Below are 25,424 nucleotides of genomic sequence, written 5' to 3' on the forward strand. Positions count from 1 at the left end.
ATTTAGTTATTTAATATTATGTTGCTATCTACAAAATATTAATATCCCCTCTCAAATTCCTCTACTTCTCCCCTGCCTAACTTCCTTATTGTTAAATATAGACCTTTTATAAACAAATGAATTTTTATTTTGTCTCAATAGATATATATGACCACTACTTTATGGTGATATTTCTATAATTGAACTAGTTCTTTCGATTAATTATTTGAAAGAATAATCAAGCATGACATATCTTACCTTATTTTTCAGTCTTTTTATTATTTTGTAAGATAACTATCACTGTGATAGTCTGCAAGATCTGTCTATAAAGTATCCAGCCATGTATATGAAAAACAGAGATATTTATTGAAGAAGATATGAGAAACAAGAAACATTATACATAGGACAATGATGCCTCATTCCCCTTCCAAGTAGGCACCTTGGGACTTCACACAGTTCTCCCAATCACCATCAGCTGCCCCTTTGTAGTTTCCTGAATCTCATCAAGGATCTGAAATATCTCCCCTTTCAAAGGTGATTTTAGCTTTGAGAAAAGCCAGAAATCACACAGCATCAAATCTGGTCTGTAGGGGGACTAAGTCAGCTGGGTGATTTGATGTTTTGCCAGAAAACTCTGCAAGAGATGTGATGTGTGAGCAGTCCTGTTGTAGTAATGAAGCTGCCAATCACCGGTTGCCCATAGCTACAGCCTTCTGAATCTGAATAGTTTCCATGAAGGAATGTTCAAGCTTAACGTAAAACTTGATTCATTCTTCTACTTTCTCAGTCATTTTTAATGCAACTGCTGCACAGTACACATCCTCACTCAACAGGGTCTACTGCCCCCACTGACTAGTACAGTGAAGTCATCATTGTTCACACATATGCATTCCAGGACACTCTCCTTGGCTACATCGAAGGTTACATCAAAGTTGTGCAAACCATTCTCATTATATTAACAATGACTGGACCTTTTTCGGGCTGACCTCATGTATCAGGTTGCCAACAACTTAAGCACAGAATAACTGCAGAGAAGACTGTCTGATCAATGTGAGGCCAAGACTGTCATCTATCATCAGCGATATTTCTTTTCATTCTGTGGTTTTGGATTTATAACTGTATATATTCTTGCAGGCTAAAGATATTTTTATAAATAATGCATAACTTTTTCTCCCTCAGACTCACCTACTCTAAATTTTTAATATTCTAGTGGGGCTATTAGAGTCTTCACATCGAATTCTGAGGTTAAAATTAAGGTATATAATCTGGCGGTATTCAAACTGTGAGTCTGAGTTTAATCTACTTCTTTTTTGTCCTATGTTTCTAACATTATATTTCTTCTAACTACATAATAAGGTCATTGAAATTAAGTATTTCACATTTTTAACTTGTAGATTTATGCTCATGTAGAAGCATTTCTCTTCCAGGATTTTCAAAATGAAGGGATTCCTTGAGGCTAATTTAATAAATATATCTTGAATTGATACCTCAAGATTTCTTCAGGCTAGATAGAAACTTAGCTGAGGAGCCAAATACATTCCTAAAATGTCTTAAGATTTAAATTGCAGAGATATTTTCTGATAATAATATTAACTTTATCTAAGATAGTACTTAGATCTAAAAAGGGGAGAGAATATTTTAATGTACAGATATGTAAAAAATACAAATGCGTTCACCAAGGGTCTTTCAGTTCAAAGTGGTAGATTATCTTCAAGTTAGTTTGGATATAAATTAAAATTTATAGGAAGGACACTGGGTTATCTCATCTCCTCAAAGGAAGGTTTAAAAATAGGAAGGGCAGTAATGGGCTTCCAGAACGTGTGGAACAAGAACCCTTCAGAATGCCCTCTCATTCCCTCTGTCTTGTAGCTGCTTTCTGTGTGACAGCCCCATTTTCTCCAACTACAGCCTGGCTTCTGTCATGTGTCAGGAGATGGCTGCTGATGTCTTCTGAGTTGAACATCTTTGGCTTTTACTACTGACTCCCTCTTGCTAAGTTATAGTTTGAACACAAGCAGATCAGTGTAGACTAGGTCTGATGTTGTACCTTGGAACAATCAATTTATCAACAGTGCTCGGGATGGTGGAGTTCTATAAAAAAATACACAACAATGATTATGATTATGATAATCCACACTATATCAATTAGGAATTTCTATGGTATAATTAACAGGAAACTTAGCTCAACCTGATTTACACATAAAAGGTCAATTTGTTGGCTTTACTTCTAAAGACCTCAAAGTTGGGTGTGCCTCAAACCTGCTTGACGTATCATTTTACTTATGTCATTAAATATTCTACTTTTTCTATTCTCACTCTGTGCTTCTCAGTGTGAGCCTTGCCCTAAGGCCGGTTCCTCTCCTGGCTGTGGGGCAGCTGCCCTCACAGTGAGGGCTGTGTGCCCCTCAGGCACGTCTAGGAAGAGAGAGAGCAGCTGTGCGGTGGCATGCTGGAGTGGGCTTGGACCATCCTGTAACAGCCAATCATGCTATTGATTCCATTCCAAATTCTGCATCTAATGACCTCATACTGGTAGCATGAAATTGGCTTATGGGGAAATATTTATATCATAGAAATTGGCAAGTGCTACAAATCAGAGCTGTTTTTTTCCCTTCAGAGAATTGGTTGTTACATTTACCAGCACACCACTGTCTATTCCAGGTCTTGAAATTTACACTAATCGAATTGTCTTAGGTCGCATGCCCCCTTTTGAAACAAGGTCTATAGCCTGGGGACTTGAAATTATGAAGTAAATGTATACCATAATTTCTTTCATTTATAAGAGTGTTCTGGCAGCAAACAGGTAGTCTGAGTTCAGAGTCCACCATGTCATTGTATGTAATTATACAAAATCTTGTAGTGTAGTTTTGGCCAGTTCCAGTGGGGAATTTATACGTAGGTAAATTTTGCGTGTGAGAGAGGAGGAAGGGTATTCAATATATGCTTGTTTTAATACCTGCATTAAAGAAAAGCATTTTGTCAATGAGAACATGAAAAGTATTCCACATTATTAGTCATCAGAGCAATGTAAATTAAATCACACTGAGGTTCCATTTTACACACACCACAATGGCTGAAACTAAAAAGACTGACAACACCAAGTGTTGATAAACTTGCAGAGCAAGCAGAAGTCTCATACATTCCTGATGAGAATGCATACAGATATAACTGCTTGGAAGAGTTGATTGGCAGTTTCTTACAGAATTAAATACACACCTAATTTATGACCCTGCCATTCCATCCCTAGGTATTTACCCAAGAGAAATAAAAACATATTATCATACTAATATCCAGAATGTAAAAGAAGAACTCAACACTAAATGACATATAGCCAAATTTAAAAATGGCAGATAGACATATTTTTCAAAGAAAATATACAAATGGTCAAATAGCACATGAAGGGCTCTTAGCATAGTTAGGGAAATGCAAATCAAAGCCACACTGAGCTACCACTTCATACCCACAAACATGACTACAATAAAGACACAGACAATCACAAGTGTTGGTGATTCTGTGGGAAATTGAAACCCACATGCATATCTGGTGGTGTGAGAAAGTAGCACAGCCTGTTTTGAAAACAGTTTGATAGGTCCTCAAAATAGTAAACATATAGTTGCCGTGTAAGTCAGCAATTCCACTCCTACTTATATACCCAAGATTACTGAAAACATATATCCAACACAAAACTTTGTACCTGAATGTTCATAGCCATATTATTCATAATAGCCAAAAGGTAGAAGCAAAATCAAATGTCCATCAACTGCTGAATGGTTAAACAAAATATGTTCTATTCGCGCAATGAACTACCATTCAGCCTTGGAAGTTATGAAGTATTGATACATGCCACAGCATGGATGAACTTCAAAAACATTATGTTAAGTAAAAGCAGCCAATCACAAAAGGTCACATACTATATGATTCTGTCTATGTGAAATGTCCAGATTAGACAAATCCGTAGAGGCTGAAAGTAGGCTGCTTAGGGGTGGGAGAGCAATAAAGAGGGAAGGGTAAGTGGGCAGTTACTTGTAATGTGCACAAGGTTTCTCTACTGGTTGATAAAAATGTAGGTTTGGGGGAAATGTCAGCTCTCTGAAGTTATGGGACTGAGCTGGTAACACCTGTGAGAAACCTGAAAAAAAACTTACCTTAGAACTTACTTTAGTTACCTTAGTAACTCACCTTCTAAAAATTTATTCTCATGAAATAATGAGAAACTTACACAAATACTTATGTACTCAATGTTTGTTTCAACAGTATTTTTCATCACAAAAAGTGGAAAATAATAGAATTATTAAGCATGGGGGTTACTTGAACATGGTATGATCAATCTATATGTTAGAATTTATTATATGCATTAAATTTGATGTTTTAGAAGAATATTTAATCACATAAAAGTGCATCTTATTTTATGTCAACAAAAATCAGGTTATGAAAGAGCATGTTCAGTATGATCTCAATTAATATTTTAACAGTATAATTCATATATAAAAGTAATGTCATAACTTGTGGTAATAAAAGGCTTTATAATTTTTGTTTATTCTGTTACTTCTCTTTAGGGCAGGTTGCAATATATTTATTTATAATTAGAAAACAAAACAATGATGTGTATTTTATAATCACTAAACCTAAGCTAATAATGTTTGTGTGACCATATATATCCATTTTTCAGAAAACATTAAGGAGTTTCTAATCATCTCTCCATGGCAGGAGTTTGTTATTGTACATAGCTTCATGTTAAACAGGGTTTGTCAATAGCAGCGCTGTGGACATTCAGGGTGGGGAAACTTTCGTTGTGGCTGTGGGATGGGGATGTGGGACTGCCCGGAGCACTGCAGCAGGTTCAGCAGCGTCCTGGGCCCCGCCTGTGCCTTTCCAGTAGCATGCCCCAGCGTGCCAGCCAAAATGTCTAGATATTACCGAACATCTGTGGGAGGCAAAATTCTCCCTAGTTTATATCACTGAATTAAAAAAATTGATAAAGGAAGAAAATTCTGGGTTTTTTCAAAGTGAATTTATCTACTGTGAAGTTGTACCTGTGTTCACATACCTGTGCTTGTTTTGTGACTAGGGTGAACCTCACTTCATCCGGAAGCCAAGTTAGACCAAGACTTACCAAAACAGCTCGATTCTCCTTTCCATTTCTATGCAAAGTGCATGAATCTTCGTTAATTTTTTGTTTGAAGGTTTACAACATTGATTGTTTATATTGCATCTGATTGAAATGCTGGTTGTTGATGTTTTGTGCAGCACGCTCAGCCGTGACGGGAAGCTGCGATGGTGACGGCGTGCGCATCATCCCAGGGCGCAGGGCAGCGTCTCCACCTCTTGCTGCCGTGTGTGGGGACGAGCTCCTGTCTCCTATTACTGTCACTGGTCCAGTGCTGCTCAACTTCTACTCCGATTCACACACCACCGACTTCGGCTTCAAGTTTTACTATCAGATAACCTGTGAGTAGCCATACTGATGTGTGAAATTTCCTTTTCTTCTTAATTTCCAGAAGGAGTTTTAATTGTGATTCATAAATCACCAGCTTGAAGATTCAAAGACTTTCAGGGTAAAAATGATCAATTAAGTTCATGGTCCAGAAACGTTGAATACTTAAACATTTTTCTTTTTAAAAAAATGCCTAAAAACTCTCATGAGCTTGCCTATAACTACTTTTTGAAAATCAAATGGAAGTTTGAGATTTATTTTGAAAATTTCAGTTAAATGAACATGTCTGCATCTTTAGCTGTTTGTACATGGCACTGAGATGATTTTTGGCCAAGGCTATCCAGATGTCTATTTTATTTTCCCAAGTCACTTTGCTAATGTGAAAACAATATTGTATACATTTAGGAAAAAAACTAAGAGAATATCTTTATGATCTTCTGGTAGGATTTTCAACAATATGTAAAAAGCATGAGCCTTAAAGGAAAAGGAAAAATTGATGTTTTTAACTCTGTTATGATTTGTAGCTTCTCTATGTCAAAGTCAAGGTGAGAAGACAAGTCACAGGCTGTGCAAAAGCCTTTGTAGCAACCAAGATTGTTTCATTCTTTAAAGACAATTCAATCAATGTTTATCTGTAAATTATGAAAATATATTTCCCTATTTTGAATAGCCTTTTCCTCTCCTACAATAAATCTGCTTAGTTTGCTGGCAGTGTTTTTCCCACTCCATTCATCCCAGCTTCAGTGAAAGGGGCGCAGAAATCTTGTAAAACCTTCATTTGGTTTTGTCTTTATTTGACCAAACCCACTTCTAAAAGTAGAAAGTTAAATAATTAACCTCTCAGATAAATGACTGTTCCCACCCACAGAGCAGACCAAAAATGTTAGTCATGCATGAAGAAAGGCCTTCACAACGCACTCTTGTGAACTGCTACCTGAGTCCCGGGCCGTACTCTTAAAGTGCTGCTGCCTGTGGCTTTGTGGGTCTGTTGGCGCAGCCTGAATAGAACCCAGCAGTGAACGACCCCCAGTTGTCTTGTTGAATAAAGAAAAAGATTGAATTGTTTTACTCTTTTTGTACAACTGTTTTTCTGGAATGTTATATCATTGCTTTATATTCTTTTACTAGTCCTTAATCCCCCAGTTATTAAAATACCGTGTACAAAGTTCCGTGTATCCACTAGAAAAGTCTCATTTAAGGAGTGTTTTTGATAAGATTTCAAATCCTGACAAGCTACAAATTTGGGAGTTATTTAGGCTTTGATAAGCTTTCCAAGGCCACATAAATGTGTACAAGATGAAATGGAGTAATGGCCACGCCAACCTGACATTTAATTCACTGCAGATGTCCACAGGGGTCTGAGCACACGATTTCTCAAGGGCCCACAGAGAAGGGCTTTCCCTGCAAAGTGGGCTCAGCTGAGGTGAAGTACATCCATAAATAAATGGCCCTAAATGGCAGCCACAATTTGTTTCTCATTTCTAAGAGATATAAGTGGAACATGTCCATCGATAGTTTATAAACCATAGAAATGACATCGAAATATACTAACCCCATTCTAATTTTGGAATCACAAAGTAGAATAAATATATACCTTTCTCACTGCAATGAGAGGAGGGCACTTTCCAACATTAGGCTGTACAACCTGATTCTCCTTACATGTAGGTCCAAACAAAAATTAAAATAACTTTGTATTTTTATAATAGGTTTATCATATTGTATGGCTGTTGTTTTGTTGGCTAATGGCAGTAAGTCAGGGCTTTGGACAATTGATTGCTGGAGTCGGGGTGGGGAGTGGGCTCAGCCTCCTCATTCTTGCTGGTTACCAGTGAGATATATTTGGGCAAGTATAGTCCTTACCAGTCTCATATCTAAATACAAATACAGAGGACCCAGGAGCTATACATTTGAGACCACAGAGAGAACTAAGCTCAAACGTTCCAGAAATGATTTCCAATGCTTCACCTTTTAATAGTCTCTCTTTGACAGAGGAAACTTGAATCCCTGTTATTGAGGATTTCTAGATCGCAGACCTTCCTGGGTTCATATGCCCATAATGTGTCTTGGATTCTGCACACCTTTCTAAATTTCCAGTTATCATTGTGCACCTTCTGAAACTGTGAATTAAATGTAGAGAAAGGACAGTTATACCCCAACATATGAAATGTTTCTTTTTCTCAGCCATTAATCTGACTCAGACTTATTCTGTTCCAAGATATGCCTTAAAATATTCTTCCCTACTTCTACTCCCTTACTGTCTTCTCCTTCCACCTTGATGAGAACATCAGAATTAATTGTAAATGTAACAAAGGGAGCTTTAAGCTGCTTTAAGAAAAATAATTATTATCCATCTTAGAAAGATACAATAGTGAAGATTATCTCAAAGTTATTTTTCCATGGTATGAGTACTAACTGTTTCCTGCACATTCCCCTGTCTTCTGTTGCAGCCTGTGGTGGTGCGTTCAACTTCTCCACTGGACTCATCACCAGCCCTGCCTATTCAATTTCAGCGTACCCTAACGATATGCACTGTTGGTATAACATCACTGTTGGAGACAACAAAGTGATTCTGCTCAAGTATGTAAGACAAATTTACCTTCTTAAAAAAAACATTTTAGCTCTATTTACATCAAGGTATTCCTTAAAAATGGTGAGCATAGATTCTCACCAGAGGTGTAGAAGAAAATGTTAACCTAGGAAATGGGCCTCCTGCCCTTCGTACACACTAATAGTGCATGGAAAAGGGCGGGGAGGGGACAGGCACTCCACCTGTTTAAATGACTGTTATAATTTTTCAACCGTTTCGAAGGATCTTCATATAGTAGGGGTAAAGTTATAAACCTATCTTGAAATAGAAGGTGTGGGGAGGGTAAGAGAAAGCAGCTTCCATTTCTTGGGCGCTTACTATACTCACAAAAAATATTTTAACACTTTCTGTAATTCTGTTATTTAATTCTTAAAACAGCTATATATGGTATATATTATTAATCTCATTTTATTAATGAGAAAACTGAGTGTCCAGAAGGTGAAATAAGTTCCCAGATTGATACATTATTCAATGAAAAGTCAATATGTGAATCCATATTCGATTTCTTCCCAAAACTGTCCCTAATAGTTCCCTGTGCTATCTCTGAATGGGTAAATTTTCTAACTACTGAAGAGATTTACTTTTGTATATCAGAACACCTCTTAATCGGTGCTACATGAGATACCTTACATCAGTAAAATTCTCCCCTAATCCTCCTTACTCCCAAGTCTGCGGAAGGAAATGCAGTCTCTAGTTCTCCAGGGTGACAAGGTTCCACATAGTGTTCACCTTATATGGGATGTTCTGGCTCGGTGGTCCAGTGATACACAGCCTGGGTGGAGAACCCTGAGAGTTGGCATAGTTCACAGCAACTTTTTTACAGAAGCTCAATGTGCTAGGACCACTCCTACCTACTTCCCCCCTAAAAATCATGAAGTCTTTGCAGTTTACCTCAGGGGCCTACCATACCAAATGGGTTCATGGGCGTAAGACACGTCTCATCAAGCCTGATTTGGTTCCTGGATCAGACAGTAAGGGGTCTATAGGCAGGACCTTGAAGGAAACTGCAGATCTTACCTGGGACTGTTGGTAAGGAAAGTGTGCCACAGAGCCAAAAAGTCCTTTACATTCTAGGAACAAAAAAAGGTAAGCAAAAATTGCCTCATGACCAGGAGCAAGAGGCCCGTGAAGGGATCACCTGCCCAGAATGGAAGCATAAGCATGGTCCTTGTCACTTGCCATGATATCACAACATTTGTTTCTTAATGTGCAGGGTTATAGTTGGTGTGCATGTGTATTTTTTTTCCTTTCTGTTTCCTGTCTGGGCTGTGAGCCTCACACTATAGGAAAGTTTACATTGGTATGTTTGGACAATTACTTATTATACATTCTGATTTTTAAGAGCCTACAGTCTGTGAAATATACCATTCTCCGTGCTGCAGAAATTGTAGAGATTAGTCAAACATAAATCCTTCTAGCAAGGCTCTCAGTGGATACCAGCCACATAAGGTTTTCTGTCAGCAAGATTCTCCAGATAGCTTTTGTGTTCTCCTGAGAAAATGGAAACAAAACAAAAGGCCAAAACAAAAGGCCAAAATAGCTTTGTTTTTATTTTTTACTTTTCTTTGTATATTTATGGTGTGGAAAATCAATGTGTTGTCTATAGAGAATAAACATGAATATAATGTTTGGGAAATTATCTAGCTATTATTGAGCTCTCATCTTCTTTTACAAGAGCATTCAATGTTCCAAGTGGTTAAATAATGTTTTTATCTTGTTCTTCCTCCTCCACTTGAACAAATTTATCCAATCAAACATTTTTGGAAAAAAATTGATTCTTTTTTCTTAAAGTTCTTAAAAGGACCTATTTTAATTGTTAGATATTTTCAAATTAATCTGTATTTTGTGTTATTTATTACAACCACTAGCAAACAAAAAAAAAGCCTAAGAAAGCAGAAGAACATGAAAATAAGGACAGGACAGCAAACAATTTAAACAAAAGTAAGCATAGTAAACATGCCATAAAACCCTGAAGAAAAAAAGTGTAGAATGGCCTTAAAAACTATGTAGATTTGATTCTCGGTCAAAGCACATATCTAGGTTGGGTGTTTGATTCCCAGTCAGGGCATGTAGGGGAGGCAACTGACCGAGGTTTTTCTCTCACCTCGATGTTTCTCTCTCTTACTCTCTAGAATTAAAAAAAAATTAATGCTATGTTAGGCCATAATAAAAGTTAGAGGTACATCTGTCAGGCTAGGTTAGAAGAGGTAGCAAGCAGCCCGAAGGCACAGTAGTGTAACTCAACGAGTTTAGTTCTCACTCATATGAGCATGTCCAGTGTGACCTGCCTGAGGCTCGGCTCATTATGGTCACTCAGTGGCTCAGGCTGGTGGAAACTTCATTTCTGCATTCGTGTCCAAGATTATCACTGCAGTGGACAGGCAATCGTGGCAAACTGAATAGTAGTTTCATAATATTCTTCCAAAAAGTAGTACCTACCACTCCTAAGACTTGCTTTGGTCATGGAAATGTGCATCTCAGGACCATGTCAAACCTCAGAGTGTGCACAGCAGGGCAATCCTAGCAAACACCGGAAGGCAGACGGTGGGGTTATGCGGCACAGTTCCCAGGACCACCACAGTGATCTCGAATGTGAGTTTCTGCTTCTGTCAATCATAGAAGGTTCAAGAGAATTGAGTTCATTCTTTTCTACCATTGATTTTTAAATTTTAAAATTTATTTTATGAGAAATAACTTACTTCATATTCCTGATTTTCAAAACAGCAATAATGATCACTTGTTTTGTCTTTTCTTTAAAAAAATCTGTTATATACCAGACACCATAGTTTGTTTTTGCACGTTGTTGTGGTTAACTTTACTATAAACTCCAGCTTTTAAAGAGGGAAACAATAACTGTGAGAATGAGCATGGAGCTCTGATTCTAAAACCAGCGTTCCCTCCGCTGCATTAGCGCCCTCCCGTAAGTAAAGAATAGGTGATAGTACCATTTAATGGCACAAAATAACAGGTGAACAGAGTAAGCGCTATATTGAAAAAATATATTTTATTTATTTATTTGGACAGGAAGGGAGGAAGGAATAAAGGGAAAGAAACATCAATGTGAGAGAGAAACATTGATCTGTTACCTTCTGCAGATGCCCCAACCAGGGACTGGCCCACAACCCAGGCATGTGCCCTGACCTGGAATTGAACTGGTGACCCTTTGCCTTGCTGGACAATACCCAACCAACCAAGGCATGCTGGCCAGGGCTAAAAGCTATACTCTTAATGAGACTGAAATGAAAAAATATATATATCAGTTCAACTTGTCATAGCTTAATCTCAAATAGACTTAATACGTCCTTGACTCTAAACTCCTAGTTATCCATATCTAACTCATTTTTTATCCCCAGTGCTTACCACACTTTTTGACATATTGAAGTCACTTAAAAAATGTTGGCTAAATTTTTGAATGGATTAGTAAAATAGTATTTTGTTTCTAATATTTTCTATCAAGAAAAGCTTGCATGTTCTGCTTTTAGTTTTTGTCTTTTCTGGGGAGAGGTCAGGAAATAAAGGCACTATGTAGCATAAATCCAGGTGGAGTACATCAATATTTACAAGGTTCATTTCACAGGTTCACTGACTTCGATGTAGTTCCCTCCACCTCCTGCTCCCAAGACTACCTGGCAGTGTATGATGGTTATAACATCAGTGATCCCCTTCTTGGCAAATTCTGTGGTTCCAAGCTTCCACCAAATGTTAAGAGCAGTAATAATAGTATGCTTCTGGTGTTCAACACAGATTCATTTCAAACGGCAAGAGGATGGAAGATAACTTTCCGACAGACATTGGGTAAGAATTTTGGGCATGTAAATCTATTTTTCATGAGTTTCACTTCTTGCTTTATTTAATTTTTTTCACCTGGCTAAAGTTGCTTTTCATTTTAGATTTAGAAGAATATGTCACATGAAGTTTTGTTTTTTTAAATTATGTATAATATATTCTGAGGGTTTTTTTTAATCACTGAACAAATATACTTCTCTAGTATTTAGGTAAAGTCTGTCTGCACAACCATCTCAAATGAGACCTGAGCCTTAGTTTATCGCCCATGGAAATGGTGGAAGTTGAGCCTGAAGGCAGTCCAGGGCCAGATCATGAAAGAAGGTCCCGTAGCCTGTGTTGACTTTATCCTTAAAATGGTTAAGAGCCTTGGAGAGTTCTAGGTGAGGACTGAATGGCCAGATGACTCCTGGGAAGAGCACAGTGGTACCAGTGTGGATAAAGTCTCAGGGGGCCTCATGACCTGAGAAGGAAGAAGCTTGTCATAGAATTCCAGATGGCAAGTGTGGAAGGTTCAAACTAACACAGCACGAATGGAAACAGAAGAGAGGGCAGAGGTCACAGGGGCACTCAGAAGGCACACTGGACAAACAGCATTTGGAACTTGATGTATGACATAAGGACATGCCCTGCTGATGACTTTTTATGAGTAACTTGTTGGATAGTGGTGCCTTAGGAGACTAAGATTTAGGAAAGAAATATATTTAGTTTGGAGCATTTAGGATTGGAGGGCCCATGAGATACCTAAATTAAAAAAACATAGGGGGAAGTTGAAGCTTGAGAAACAATTTGGGCTGAAAATAATGATCTAGGGACTATCTAGAAGTAAAAGGAAAAGCTAAATGTGAGGATAAATCAAAAATAGCACCTCAGTTTAGCCCCACTGCGTGTGAGAAATAACACCTATATAAAATTAACAAAGGACTTTAAATCATATAAGGTACTTAATCAATCCTCTGTTTATTATACTCATAGCATCAGTGGCACAATCTAAGATAATTTATATTTGACTCTGGAAAGCATTTTGATTCTGCCATTTGAATAGAGGTGTGATTAGTGTTCTGAAAATGAACAGCTCACCTAACAAATCATGTATTCTGTGAAGTCTCAGTGAAACCTGGGAAATTTTCTACCAAAAGAATCCTGACTTATTGTTCAAACTCTTTATTTCTCTTTACCGCATGCTGTGGATAACCCTCAGCCGTCTGATTCAAAGCAGAGCTTGCCTTCAACTTCTATGCATCTAGCGTGATTTGCGTGTGTGTGCACTCCTTGAGGGAAGCAATTAGACATTGTGTTTCGAAGGCTTCACAGTAAGCCACAGTCATCATGACAAATTGTACCTGAAAATCACTTTCACCACCTACCCTGCTTAGCTCTCCCAACGATAACTTGAAAGCAAGCCTCAGGGGCAGAGAGTTTCCTTCATGGCACTGCCAAAGTGACGTGGTGTGCAAAATGCAGGAGGCTGTTTTGAAAGAAAAATTAATTTTCCCTTGGCGATTGTTTTTGTGCAGAAGAACTCATATACTCTTGCCTTTAGCACAGACTTTAGAATCAAACTTTAGGCATATATTTGCATTTGCTCTTGTTACCTGCTTTCAAGTTGTTTTTCTTCTCCCTCCTATTTGCTCACATGACCATTGAAGAAACAGTCTTAAGCACCCCACACGGTCGTCATCTGCAGGAGGCTTGCCAAGTTAGCCTGTGTTCTCCAGCCTCATTAAATCACTCTGTTTTTCTGGGCAACAAAGAAGACACTTTTGGAATTATTGTGATTTTTACTGGACTGAAACGGCACAATATGAAAAATCTTACATGGTCAGAGGTGCCATTCATCCATGAGCATTGGACACTTTCAGTCAATTACCGTTTCCCTCTGGTTATAATCAGAGAAAAGGTTCAAGTGTAGAGAGCAGAAGTGGGGTCTCACTACTTACCAGCATTGTGCTACCGCTGCCCCTCACGCTGGTGACTTTGGCCTCTTTTTCATCCTTACACACCATCAGCTCCTTGGAAATATTTGGGTAGTTCTAAGTAATTTTTAGCAATAATTTTTTATTGAAAACCTAAGTGTTATCATTTTGAATTATATGGCATCACAAAGCTTTCAAGGCCACACATATGAATTAGATAATCATTCTGCTTAACTCTAATCTTGTTTTGTCTGTGTTTTTTGTTGTTGTTGTTGTTGTTTGTGGTGAGGAAAAAGAAAGGGAGAATAAGAGGAGAGTGAATTCTAAAGTTTATGGAATCTTTCAGTTAGCAATCTGGGTAAAAAACTTAGGCTTGGCTAACAGGATGCCCTTCACGCCTACCTCATCCACTTAAAACTACCCGGTGGTTCCCGCAGCGGGGAAAGCAACCTTGTGGACAGAACAGTGGGTTTTTGTTTCCAGTGCTGTCAGGTCAGCCCAGAAAACAGTGTCATCACAGAGGAAATCATTAATGTAAAGAGGAGACCGTTTTAGACTGCAACATCTCAGTTCATCTTGATTAAAACACTAGAGTTTTGCAGTTTTGCTATTTAGATTACACACTTGGCAATTAGAAACAGTAGCTTTAATTTCTCAGAAATCAGTGAAGAGCCAGCTCACATAACTATGATGATTAGGTAAATGTCTCCTTGTGTGTGTGTTCTATTTGTATTGCTACTGGGTCTGAACACATTTTGCGGAAATGTCTCCTTGTTTGTTATTAATTACTAAATATGCAGTGAAATAGGTCGCATTCTTTCTCGGAACTGCAGCTTCCAGGGGCACACCTGGTGGGGTCCCCGTGCAGGAAAAGCAGAGCAGGCACTTCGCAGGAGCTGACATCTCTGTAATGGAAAGCCGTCCTCCCTTTCCCTGCACTCCGACACGACATGAATAATTGATCACAAATGACTGATAACCAGCAAAATGATCATACTGGGCCTTGGGGATCTGTGAAACCCTGGAATTATCTGCAGATCTAAGCGTTTTTCTCCAGAGACTGCATAGCTTTCATCTGATTGTCAAGGGTGTCTGTAATCCCGTCAAGTTTAAAAGCCATCAGTCCTATGGATTTGGAGAAAGTGGGCATGCTCCCCAGTGCAGAATTGACACTTACAAGTACCCTTTATTCTTTTAACCTCTGCTAGTTGAGTTTCTGCCCCTCCTTTACCACCAGGATCTGCTTTGTTCATGACCTTGCTCACCTGCATTACTCATGAAGCATTTCAGACTTCTGAACATGTTTTAAAACTGGCAAAGTTCCCGCATCCCCTTACTGAACTGGTAAATGACCAAGTGCTGCTCAGTCCATCTAACTGCAACATGCTCATCACCTTAGACACTAAACTTGTAGATACAGGATTAGACTGAGGATTTATAGTATATTTATTTACTGTGCAGCACCACAGTCATTTCATTTGCTTCAAAGTAATGTATTCTGAAACAGTTTGGCAAAATGTCAAGGTCAAAAATGGAACTTAGCCCAATTAGGTATGATGTCCGTAGGTATTTGGATCAGTGAATGGCTAAGGAGAGTGTGAAGCATGACACCTTCAGGATGACATGACCTAGAATAACAAAGCATTGCCCTGGAAAAGATGGCAATATTAAGGACAAGGGGGCATCAGAGACAAGAGATTCATTTCACCTAAAGCTGTGAATCCTGGACACATGACTAACGCTCCTGGCTCCCTGTTGCCCACAGCCCACCTGGTGAAGATGAGGGCCACTGTCTGCCTGCCTCTCTCCCGAGTATGTGTCGTACAGAGGATGAGTCAGGTGGCATCCGGCAGACTGACAGACCTCTGCTATGAAAGAAAGACAAAAATGCCAAAGTGCATGTTTAACAAGGACAAAGTGAATCACGATCCGCAAGGTGGGAACATGCCCAAGTGGCAAGAGCTATACACTAGAAAGTAGGTGGCCGAGCCCCAATTGCTTCATTACATCCTTGCCCGGTGAGATGCTTTAGAAGAGTCCCATAATAGACCCGAGCTCAATTTTACCCACTAAAAAGAACAGTGTGAAGTATTACCACTTTCTCTATCTTTTAAGAATGTGATGGGGATAAAGTAGACAATTCCTGAAAAGTACCATACATATCAAAGAGAAAGACTTTGAATTAGAATGTAATATTGAAGTTCTGGCTTTCTACAGGGCTCCCTGACCCACACCACTTCATCTCTGCGGAGAGGAAGCAGGTGACAGGTCGTTTTTATCAACAGGACCACTTCATGGTACAGTGATTTCTGGCTCTTACTCACTTTGTAATGAAATCTAACCAGCATACCCGAAGGTACATTTTATCATTTAAATCTGAAATCAAAAGCTAAATTCCAATTAAATTCAAAGGCCCTGCAGAGGCCTAGCACATAGCTGTCACTTCTACAATATTGGTTGTCTGAACAAATTAAAGAATAACTGAATAAATTATACCTACTTTATAATTACATTATATTATGCATAATATATACAACATGTTACATATTACATCTAAATTTGCCTCACTTTCAAAATGCAATTATGGTTCATAGAGTTCAGCTATTCCTTGGTGCAGTAAATTGGATCACTTTTGCTCTTAGAGATTTGGGATCATGGGATCAGATTCAACATTTGGGTCACCTATGTCTGGTCTCGGGGGTTTTTTATCTGCTACCTGAACGTCTGGAAAATGTGTCTCAAACGTGCTGAAGGAAAACCTGTGCCATGGCGGGATGAAGTTGAGGGATTGAACAAGGGTTTCCTTATAAGAGGGAATCAAAAGCAAGGAAAGGGAGACGAGAGAGAGCTGATGAGACCGGGGCCCCAGTGATGGAAAATACGGTCACAGGAAATGGAGAAAAATATAAGACTGTGTTAAATTCCCTTTGGCTTCTAGTTATTTTTAAGTTTCACAGGGTTGGTGTTAAGCTTGGACCTTGAGAGGCATTCTAAAATTTCATAGCAAAACAATAAAAGAATAAACTTAAAAATATTCAATGACACTAAATATCAGTGTGTGTATGTCTCTATGCACTTGTCAGCAGGCTTATATAAGCTGCCAAACCACATTACTTTTAAAAGTACAAGTGCAGTAAGATAGTTGAATTATAGCTTGGATAATGTTATAAGTCACTGCTCGAATAGCTCTGAGTTTAGCAATAATGGGGGTATTACTCGAAAGCAACGTTATCTATTCTCTTAATGTCATTTGCTCCCTCTGATAAAGTCGGACAATGAGATGAGCTGAAATTGTAAACCCATTTGCAGAAAACTAGACTAAGCTTATTTCAGCCCCTTTTAAGTCTTGTAACTTTCACTAGTAATTGGGCTTCTCTTGGGAGCTGATTCCAAAGATAAGATTATGTGCAGTTTATTATCTGTGCATTTTTACTGAAAAGGGATTTTTGCTGAGCTGAGAATGTGGAAATACCATAAAGAAACTAACACATGCTTAGTTCACCAAAACCTCACAAAAGCAAGTGAACAGGAGTAAAATTCGACATCAGCAAAAAGAAAAAAAAGGTTTTTATTAACGTATATCCCAGCATCAGGGTCTGTGGCCCCCTAGCCCTGAACCCCACACACATAAAGGGCCAGATTGCTGCTCCTGGTCTTGAATGGGCGACTGTTGCAAAATAAAACCAGTTGGTATGGTGGAGACCAAAGCTGAGTGACAGAAGTGACTTAATGGTAACTTATAAGATAACACTTTGAAAAATATTCAGGTAAACAAGAGCTGGGAAACAATTATTCTTTATACATTAAGCCACAGACCTTCTTAAAATGTAACCCAGTGTTATCTCAGATGATTGGATGTTTGGGGTTAAAGTTTTTATAACTATAGATTCCCTATAATAATCATTATTCCTACCCAGTTTGGCCTTTGCTATACTCTTCCCAGGAGCATACAAGCAAAGCATATCTGATTAGCAGTAAACATTTAAACAATTCTTTAGCTGTAAATCAATTGTTTAGAAACAAAACATTATTAAGACTATAGACTGTATTCTTGTCTTCATTCTGATGTATGAAAAAATCTGTTAACTTTGTGTGGTAGCTCTATGTTCTGCTCACTCTCAAGGGAAGACTTGTCACAAAGTCCCAGGACACAGTCACTGAGCATCCACACAAGGCACTTCACACAGATCATCTCACATAACCCTTAGGAAATAAAAAGTAAAGAGAGTAAGTCATTTGTCTGCAGTCCAGGGTTCCTAAAAGCTAAAGCCAAGCTTTGGACCAGGTACCACTGTCTCCCCAATTCACTGGTTTCCTAATCAGCCCAGCCCACCTCTGTGGCCATCAGCAAATTAACCCAGGGATGAAGGGAGATTCTGGGGGAGTTTTCTGAGAGGCATTTCTTTTCGTACTTGTTTGGGTAGGTAGAGCTGCTTTTCTCCACTTTTAGCTTCTCATTTGACATTGCCTGCTTTCTTGCAGTGGCATTCAAATTTGTACCTAGTCCCATATTTGGTAATAACCTATTATATCTAAAAGTCTCACGTAACTAATAGTCACTCTTTCCTCCTCTCTACAAAGAAATATATCATGCATATTTAATAAAGTATATTACTTATAAGTACTAGAATATAGTATAATTATATTTATAACATTTATGTACTATAATTATATATTATAAATAGTTATATACTATATAATGTATATATTATATAATAAATTCATTATATATAATAATATAGTATATTATCATAATAGATTACATCTTATATTAATAATATATAATATAAACAATAAATTATATTGTAATACATTGTATATTATATAATAAATGTATTATATAATGTATACATTATATCATGTTTATAATATAAACCTTACATAATATACATGTATAATATAATATTTTATAATATAGAAATTTAATTATAGTATTTATAAATAATATTAATATTTACAAATAAAATATATTTATATATGTACAACACATGTAGTTTATAATATAATATGTTGTATATTATAATGTATATTATATATCATATTAAAATATATAATATGCAATTTATAAATATATAATTTATAATATATAATATGTAAAGATATTTGGCTTTACTGAATATATATTATATATGTAATAAATGATATATAATATTATATATTTTATATGTTCTAAATGTATTCTATATATGCAGTAAAGCCAAATATCTTTCTGATGTTGACAGACAAATGTCACATATGTCTTCTTGGCTTTGCATAGCATAATGGTAAAGAATTAACATGGTTATATAACGTATAATTAAATTGGAATATAACAATAATAAATCTGCATATAACAAAAGAACTCTAGTCCCAAATGATGGCCTCCAGTATAGTAAAATTCCTTACCACAGGATTTTAATAAAATGAAGGAATTTGGACACTTATTTTTATGATTGGTATTCTCATCATATAGTTTAACTTACAAATTGGTGAAGAAATTAAGTGACTTGCCGAGACCCTTTAGGAAGTCTTGAGCAGAACTGGGAAAATAATCCCTGTGTCAGTTAAATAATACTGCCACCATAGTAGTAAAAGTTGAAATATCCATAGAACCATGCACAATCTCATATGTCAACAAGAATGATGGAACAATTCCTTGCTCTAATTATTATTAAAAAGCCATTGGATGCTTGGTCTGATTTTATGAATTCCACATCTTCTTTATTGTAACCTATTTTATGACTATTGAGTAACACATTGTTTTTTTCCTGATCTCTCTAAACAGAACATTTTCAAATTTTTGATAATTTTTGATTGTGTAATTGCCAATGTTGAGTAAACAGAGTTTTACTTTTTAAAAAAATAGTGTTGCTGCACGCTGTGTCCTGAATTTTATAAATTATTACATTTGCTCTGCCTGCTAAAATCTAATACTCAGAGATTAAATTTTCTTAAGTAACAGGCCTTTGATATCATTTATCATTGCAAATTTTTAGGTAGAGAAGCATTTTCCTACTGAAAACATACACCTTAGGCAGCATTTTAAGTCTTTTGATGACTCTTTTATTGTTGTCCTGATCATTTTGTTTTCACAATCAAATATACCACAAAAGGCAACCAAACTAGCTTTAAAAACAGGTTGATACATAGAACCAAAAAGTCATTTGTTTTAAAAAATTATGTATACTTACATATATTCATACACATGCACATATACATGATGTTATACAGTAACAGCTCTATAAATTAAGAAATATATTTAAAAATTTCCTTTATAAATTTATGCTAGAAAGCAGAGACCCATCTAATAAGAGCTATTTATATTTTCTATTTATTCCTTTCTTGCTTGTTCAATAGTATTCACCAGCTACTTTTTATGCAGGCAGTGAGCTTTTCCCTATTCTTGAGAAGTTTACTTAAGTAGAACGATCAGCAAATAATTGTAAATTTGGTATGGTAAATGCTTTTTAACAAAAAAGAAAAGGTCAGGGACACTTTGGTATATAGTGGAGCACATGGGATTGTTAGAGAAAGCAGCACAGAGATTATGAGCCCTGGATTACTGGGTAATTGGTGTGAATGCAAGCTCTGGAGCCAGACTTCCTGGGTTCAAACCCAGTTCCTATACATCCCACGTTGTACCTTAGACAAATTACCTGTCCTTTGTCTTGAGTTTCTCTGCTGTGAAACGAGCACAGTAGCAGTAACTGCCTCATAGGGCTGTCGTGAAGATTAAACTAAACATTCTCTGGCTCTCATTTGGCATGCAATAAATTTTAGCTATATAGAATATTAACTTGGCAGGGTGAGAGGGCCTCCACTGGGAAACAGGCATTCTGTGGGAAAAATAAAGCAGGCACAAAGTTACAGATGCTTTGCATTTCAAAGGCTACAGATGGACCTACACATTGTTCGGTGCCACTTTGGGGTATAAGGTGGACAACAATAGACCTGAGATGGGAGAGAGAAGCAGGGCTAGAGGTGAAGGCTCTGTCTCACGGGCAAAGTGGAGCCATTGATTGTGATGAGCTGAAGAGTACTATGACCTAATTAGATTTGTTTTAGAAAGCACATTCTCGCACATGTGAGGATGACGTTTTGAAGTAGAGGCAGCAATTTTAGGCAGGAAAAATTAGGAAAGTATTGTAATAGTTAAGCAAGGGGTGATGAGAGTAGTGGCAATGTGAACAATAAGAAGGGGATCGAAGAGAGAAATGCCAAAGATGTGGAATCAACAGGATGCAATTGTATTTAGACAAGGCAGTGAGGGGACAGGAGAAAATGATGATCCTAAGGCTTCTGGACAATATGCCACTACCAAATATAAAATTAATAGAAAAGGACCAGATTTTGTAGAAAAACTAATAATTTTTTGTTTTGGTATGAAGAATTTGGTGCCTTTAGGATATCCAGCTAGTTTAAGGAAATCTGACGTGAGAACTAGGAAGACCTCAGTAGGAAGGTCTCGGCTAGAGGTTTGTCCTTGTCCACGTGGCACATATACGTTAACAGTTATTATATCTTCCCAATGAATTAACTCATATCATTCTGCAGTTTCCTTTTGTAATGCTTCTTGTCTTACTGTCCACTTTCGCAGATATAGTACAGCTTCCTCAGCTTTCTTTCAGTTCATGTTTACATAGTACACTCTTCAGCCTCTTCTCTGTCAACTTTTCCCTACCTCAAATAATATATTGGTATTTTGTTTTGTTTTATCTTTCAATTGAAGAATTTAATGTGCTTACATAGAATAAAACTGCAAACATTATTTGATTTAAACAGACCATTGTATTACTTGGATCCTTTTTGTCCTACCTGTTCTTAAGGTTGTTTTTATTAAACTATTCTTTTTTGCATTTTTGAATTGATCAGTTTTTATTACTCTTTAAAAATCATTACTTATATATTGTTTTACTCTCCTTTTGGTTGTTATGTTAGAAATTATAATATTCACTCTTGACTCATTAGAATCCAGCGTAAAACTAGTTGTTTTACTACTTCATGATAAATGCAAGGGCCTTAAAACCTTTTAAATTAATTTACCCACTTCCTGTTTGGTGCTATTAGTGTTAATTATATTAATTCTATGTATATTTTACTCAATAAAGCATTTTCATTGTTTTATGCAATTAGTAATTATATGTACTTACCATTGTTGTTTTTTGCTTCCTGAATTTTCATGCTTCCATATGGGATCAATTTCTTTCTTTTAGAACTCCCTTTAGTGTTTTTTAATTTATTGCAAAACTCCCGGTTGCATTTTTTTGTTGTTTTTCTGAAAAAGGCTTTATTTTGTCTTCAATTGTGTGGGATTTTTTTTCTGAATGTAGAATTATAATTTGGCATTTATTTTATTCCACACTTTAAGATGCTATTCCATGTCATCTGGATTCTATCATTTTGATTAGGAGATCACCAAAGAGTACTTTCTGTGCTATCCATACTTGGGGACCGACAAGCCCCGTCACCCCACTCTAGAGTGCCTGTTCTACACTGAGCTCTCAGTGTGTGTGCGTTTGTGTGTGTGTGTGTGTGTGTGTGTGTGTGTGTGTGTGGTTACTTTGGCCAGAGTTACCAGATGGTTTTCATTTGCATTTCCTTAGTGGCAAACAATTTTCATGTGCTCTTTTGTCATGTGTAAATCTTCTTTGCTGAAATATCTGTTTGTATCTTTTGTCTATTTTCTAATTGGATTTTTTGTTTTTTCATTATTGGGTTTTGAGAATTCTTTATGTATTCTGAAATAGTAGTGTTATGTGGTTTACAAATATTTTCTCCCAGTTCATAGCTTATTTTTTCATCCTCTTAACCAGCCCTTTCTTAGCACAAAAGTTTTTAATTTTGAGAAAGTCCAGTTTACACACACACACTGTGCTTTCGGTGTCAATGGTAAGAATTTGTTGCCTATCCTGAGGTATTAAAGATTTTCTGCTCTGATTTCATATAATAGTTCAGTTTCATGGTTTGCATTTTTCATTTTATGTCTATGATCCATTTTGAAGTAATTTTTGTTTAATGTCTGAGATTTAGGTTGAAGTTAACTTTCTTTTTTCCTTATAGACTGATTCCGCTACTTTATTCTTCTCCGTCAAGATTGTTTTAGCTATTCAAAGACCCATGACTTTCCATGTAAACTTTATATAAACCTTTTTATGTTGATGGAAAAATCCTGCTGGGATTTGATAGGAGTTGCATTGTAACTATTCATCAATTTGATAATAATAGTCATTTTCACTGGGTTGAATTTTCCAATCCTTGAACACACATGTCTCTTGATTTATGTAGACCTTTGATCTCTTTTACCACTTTGTAATTTTTAGCACACAGACCGAGTAGGTGTCTCACTGCCATAGGTGTCGCATGCCTAAGCATAGCCCTGTCTTTGGAGTAATTGAGTGCTTCGGTTTGGTTTCCGTATGTTCGTTGTTAGTGTATGTGAATGTGACTGGTTTTTGTGTGGTGTTCTTATAGCCAGAGTTTTTGCTGAGTTTACTGTAAGTGCTCCAGGAATGTCTGTGCAGATTCCTTGGGATTTTTGCATCTGCAAGCAGTGGCAATTCCACCTTTTCCTTTCCAGTGTGCACATTGTTCTTCTCGCCTACTACACCAGCAAGAATTTTCAATACTATACTAAGTAACAGTTGTGAGAAAAAAATATTCTTGCCTGGTTTCTACTCTTGGAAGAAAAGCATTTAGTTTTTCACGATTAAGTATCATGTTGTGGAACATTTGTAGATACTTTTTGTCAAGTTTAGAAAATTCCTTTTTTTTTAAGATTTATTTATTTATTTTTAAAGAGGAAAGGGAGAGAGAGAGAGAGAGAGAGACATCAATGTGCAGTTGCTGGGGGCCATGACCTGCAACCCAGGCATGTACCCTGACTGGGAATCAAACCTGCAACACTTTGGTTCACAGCCTGCGCTCAGTCCATTGAGCTATGCCAGCCAGGGCTAGAAAATTCCTTTTATTCCTGGTTTGCTAAGTGTTTTTATCATGAGTGTGTGTTGGATCTTGTCAAATCCTTTTTTCTGCATCAGTTGGTATGATCATATCATTTTCCTTAGTAAATCATTTTTTAAATTTCAAAATTGGCAAGAATAATTCTCATGAAATGCCCAGGGACTAATGTATACATACTTATGGTTTTTTCTATAATACCCAAAAAATGCAAAATAAATTAAAATATAATAAAATTATCATTATCCTAAGTTTTTTTATACATTGCATTACTCTTTTCCTTATGGCCTTAGATACTGATTAGCTGCCCAAATCATCCTTTTTATAGTAAACTACCTTTCTTTCAGTAATTTAGTTTTATGCAACCCAAATATTACCAGACTAAATATACATCCTAAGCTAAATTAGCCTGGGTTTCAAAGTAAGATATGTAAAATAAGTCAAATCAGGTGACATTAGTAAAAATAAACAAATAGAAAAAAATACAACTTATATTACAAAAACTCTTAAGAATTTGTTTTGTAACATAAATATAATGCCTAAAAGGTTGTACATGATTAAGATTAGGAAGTGAAATAATAAATTCAATTTATGTTTTTTTACCCTCCCCTGAAGACATTTTTTTTCATTGCTTTTAAAGGGAGAGGACAGGAGGGAGAGAAACATTAATGTGAGAGAGAACCATTGATTGGTTGCCTCCCATAGCCACCCACACTGGGAATTGAACCTGCAGCCTTTTGGTTTCGGGACAATGCTCTAACCAACTGAGCCAAATTGGCCAGGGTAATTCAATGCACTTTTAGAGATAAAGATAAAATGGGGTCATCTGGAACCTAGTTGAATTTTTAAAATGAATCAACTGCTTTAGGGCAGTCATATACTGCAGCTTTGAAAATCATAAGCTCTCTTGGTTCACCCCCATTTCTCTAAGGCAACAGCTTTAAAGGCTGTTATGTCCTGTGCAAAACTGATCTTCCTTCAGCTACCACCTACAGCTGCAGCTGGCTCACCAGGGAACAGGAAAATGCCTTAAGTCAGGCCAGTATTTGTCGTAGGTATGTCAGCCATCCACCATTTGTCCAAGCAGTAGTTATCTAGAGATGGATAAAGATGCTGTCCAGATGACCTCAACAAAATATCAGCCACATATAATGTCCACCACAAAAAATGTCAATTCTCAAGGTAATTATTTAGAATTGTATCTGACTCCACAAAGTCTTCAAGATGCTTTTTTCACTTAGATAATATAGCTATTTCTTACCTTATCAGATTTATCCTGGCCAGAGCTTTACTCCGAAGTTTAATAATTGGAGAGAAGTAACTTTAGGATTCAGTTACTGATTTTTAATTAAGTAGATCTTGACCCAGATCTCACTGCTTACTATGGGTTTATATTTCCAATATTTTTGTAGCCAAACATCTTTCTCTAGAGAAATAGCTCTTCTGTTAGAAGTGCTTCCAAGCTGGCGAGGAGGTGAGAGTGACACGACAGAGTGCTTCTGACGCGCCCTGACTGACGACGGAGGTGCTGATGGGCAGGAACTCACTGGACAGTAGAAAACTGTGTGGCAACAAGGAAGACAATGAATTTATGGTGCTAAGCCGCATGACAACGTTAAGGTCTAGTGCTAATTTTTACAAAAGGAATTTTATAATACCAGTATATTTATCAGGAAATAAATATTATTTCCTTATGTATGAAACTTTCATAGTCAGAGTTCCCATATAGTACTCAGCTATTGTCAAAATACAGCAATAGTAATGCGGCGATAATACTTTTTGGTGGAAA

At 36.9% G+C, this 25,424-nt stretch overlaps 1 protein-coding gene across 1 annotated transcript in view; it reads left to right on the plus strand.

Moving 5' to 3' along the window:
* Positions 1-25,424, plus strand: part of CUBN (cubilin) — a 251,860-nt gene that overhangs the window by 198,850 nt on the left and 27,586 nt on the right. The window contains exons 57-59 of the mRNA XM_045858052.1: positions 5,227-5,427; positions 7,861-7,990; positions 11,578-11,795. Coding sequence (XP_045714008.1) covers positions 5,227-5,427; positions 7,861-7,990; positions 11,578-11,795 — 549 coding nt within the window. The remainder of the gene's footprint in view (positions 1-5,226; positions 5,428-7,860; positions 7,991-11,577; positions 11,796-25,424) is intronic.

Source organism: Phyllostomus hastatus, unplaced genomic scaffold, assembly GCF_019186645.2.
Source record: "Phyllostomus hastatus isolate PE091 unplaced genomic scaffold, TTU_PhHast_1.1 phas_scaffold_1674, whole genome shotgun sequence".
Lineage (NCBI taxonomy): Eukaryota > Metazoa > Chordata > Mammalia > Chiroptera > Phyllostomidae > Phyllostomus > Phyllostomus hastatus.